This window comes from Geospiza fortis, unplaced genomic scaffold, assembly GCF_000277835.1.
Source record: "Geospiza fortis unplaced genomic scaffold, GeoFor_1.0 scaffold98, whole genome shotgun sequence".
Taxonomy (NCBI): domain Eukaryota; kingdom Metazoa; phylum Chordata; class Aves; order Passeriformes; family Thraupidae; genus Geospiza; species Geospiza fortis.
This window is the reverse complement of record NW_005054306.1, coordinates 2,872,980-2,875,320: the sequence shown is the minus strand read 5'-3', so window position 1 is coordinate 2,875,320 and position 2,341 is coordinate 2,872,980. Positions and strand designations below refer to the sequence as shown.

The 2,341-nt window shown below is 52.8% G+C and overlaps 1 protein-coding gene across 1 annotated transcript in view; it reads right to left on the bottom strand.

Moving 5' to 3' along the window:
* NR2E1 (nuclear receptor subfamily 2 group E member 1) overlaps positions 1-2,341 on the bottom strand; it is a 16,746-nt gene that overhangs the window by 11,679 nt on the left and 2,726 nt on the right. Inside the window, 2 exon segments of the mRNA XM_031066663.1 lie at positions 257-265; positions 515-660. Coding sequence (XP_030922523.1) covers positions 257-265; positions 515-660 — 155 coding nt within the window.

The window sequence follows — 2,341 nt, the reverse complement described above, 5'->3', positions numbered from 1 at the left end:
CGGGGCTACCGCTGCACCGCGCATCCTTCCGCGATCCCAGCCTCTCATCCCCGCGGGGACGCTCCCGGAGTGGGAAGGAGAGCGGCCGGAGCAGAATGGGAAAAGCGGGGCTGCCTCCGCCTGGGCGCGGGCACGACACGCCGGCCTGTAAACCCATGGTTGTCCAGCGCCTGGCTGCGCTGAGGCTTACCGGGAGGCTGCCCCTCTCTGTCCTCCCGTACCCAGGCGATGTGCTGGCTGTACCTTCCCCCTGCCCGCATCCCTCCTTCTCCCTGCGCATCTCCTCCATCCTCTCCGGTGGGCTGGGGCGTGGGGACGTGCAGGGGGAGGCGGGCTGGGGCACCCAGCGCCCGGCCTCGGCCCGGGACCCCTGGCAAGGGAGGGTGAGGCTGCGCGGCTGCTGCCTCTCTTGCTGCGGGAGTCTCGCTGTTGGTGGGGCAAGGGCAATGCGGGCCCCCGGGGAAATGCAGGGTAGGGGGTGCAGGCGGTGAGGGGGCTGTGCTGCTGCTGGTACCTGATTTCCTGATTTGCAAACATAGGTCCTATTCCTCCTGATGCTCCTCTTGAAAAATCCCGAGCACCCATCGCAGGCGTAAACCCCATAGTGCTTTCCGGAGCTGCGGTCCCCACACACTTTGCAAGGGATGTCTAAAATGCGACCTGAAAGCAGAGACGGGAAAGAGGGAGAGAGAGAGCTCTCAGCAATCTGACCTCCGGAGGGATTAGCCGCAGAGCCGCAGTACAAGCAAATAATGAAGTGATTTTATAGCCAACTTTCTTTTCCTTGAGCAAGTGTCAGTTTTCTACAATGAGCATTATTCATGCCCCGCTACGTTTATTTGGATCTTCTATAATCGCCAAGACCCATTTTGGAAGGGAAGATTACAGCAGCGGGAGCAGCAGTCTTGCCTGCGAGAAGTGAGGATGAGGGGGAGGGGAGGGAATTCAGGGGGTTTGGTGAGGGGGGTGCGTGTTTCTCTGGCTTTCTGGCGCTCGGCAAACAGGACGGCACTTTCCCTGGCAAGAGAGCAGTCAGGAGACCGATGCACAGAATAAACCAAACCAAAACAAAATAAAATGATCGGGAAGCCAAGCAACCTCCTCTCCCCGCTAGCAACCCTGGCGAAAGGGGGCTGATTTTCACGGCAGGGAAGGTGTGCCATTTTCTTCACCCCAAAACCTGCAGCAAAACTTTCCGCCTCTGTTTTGTGCGCGGAGGAATCGGCGGACCTGTGAGCCTGGCGGGCGGACAGTGTCCTCCATCCCGTCCCGCTCCGCCTCGCCGCAACCCCCGCTCCGCCGGGCGCTGCTTTCGCTCCAGCTTCGACTGGAACTGCAAATACTCTCAGGGAGATGGAAAAACTCGTGCAGAGACGATTGCAGCCTGGTTTAAGAAACCCGCCAAAATCCCTCTCGGCTTCTGCCTTTTCTCAGTTTTTTTCTTCTTCTTCTCTCTTCTGCTGTTTCTTTTTATTTTTATTTTTATTTTATTTTTTCTTTTTCCTTTAATTTTTTTCCTTTATTTTTTTCTTTTCCTTTAATTTTTTCTTTAAATTTCTTTTCATTTTTCTGTTTCTTTTCCTTTTCCTTGCTCTCTTTTCCTTTTTCCTTTAATTTTTTCTTTTCTTTTTATTTCATTTTCCTTTTCCTTGTTTTCTTTTTCTTATTCTCTTCCTTTTCCTTGTTTACTTTTTCCTTTAATAGTTTTCTCTTCCTCTTCTCTTCTCTTCTCTTCTCTTCTCTTCTCTTCTCTTCTCTTCTCTTCTCTTCTCTTCTCTTCTCTTCTCTTCTCTTCTCTTCTCTTCTCTTTTCTCTTCTCTTCTCTCCCTCTGCCTCAAACAGCCTTCTTCCCTCTTACCAGACCTTAAATTATAAATTCAGTCCCTCTCACCAAACCTTGGTCCCCAAACTCTAATGGAGGGCTCTCGAGGCCGCTATATTTATTTGGAAGTAGTTCAGGGACGGTCCTGGCTACGGGTGGGTGAAGATGGAGGGGGAAAAGCGGCAGCGTGCGGAGCAGTGCTGGGGGGCGGGAGGGGGCAATGGAAACAGGCCACAGGGGCTCCTCTCGCTCCCTAGAGAATTTAGGAGTCCGAGATACTTTCAGACATGTCTGCACTAAGGTTCTAAGACAATGCCTGCTGGCAGACAATAGGGACATTAGATAAAGTGTTAACTTAATGATTTTGCCCATTGAAACTCGTTTGACTGCCTCCAATGAGCACAAGCTGCCAGCTTCTCCCCTAAATGAAACCCGACAGCTGCTATACACAACACGGCGAGAGGGACGGGGATTAGGTTAGGGACTGCGAGAGGGAGGGGTGGCGGAGGGAGGGAAGGT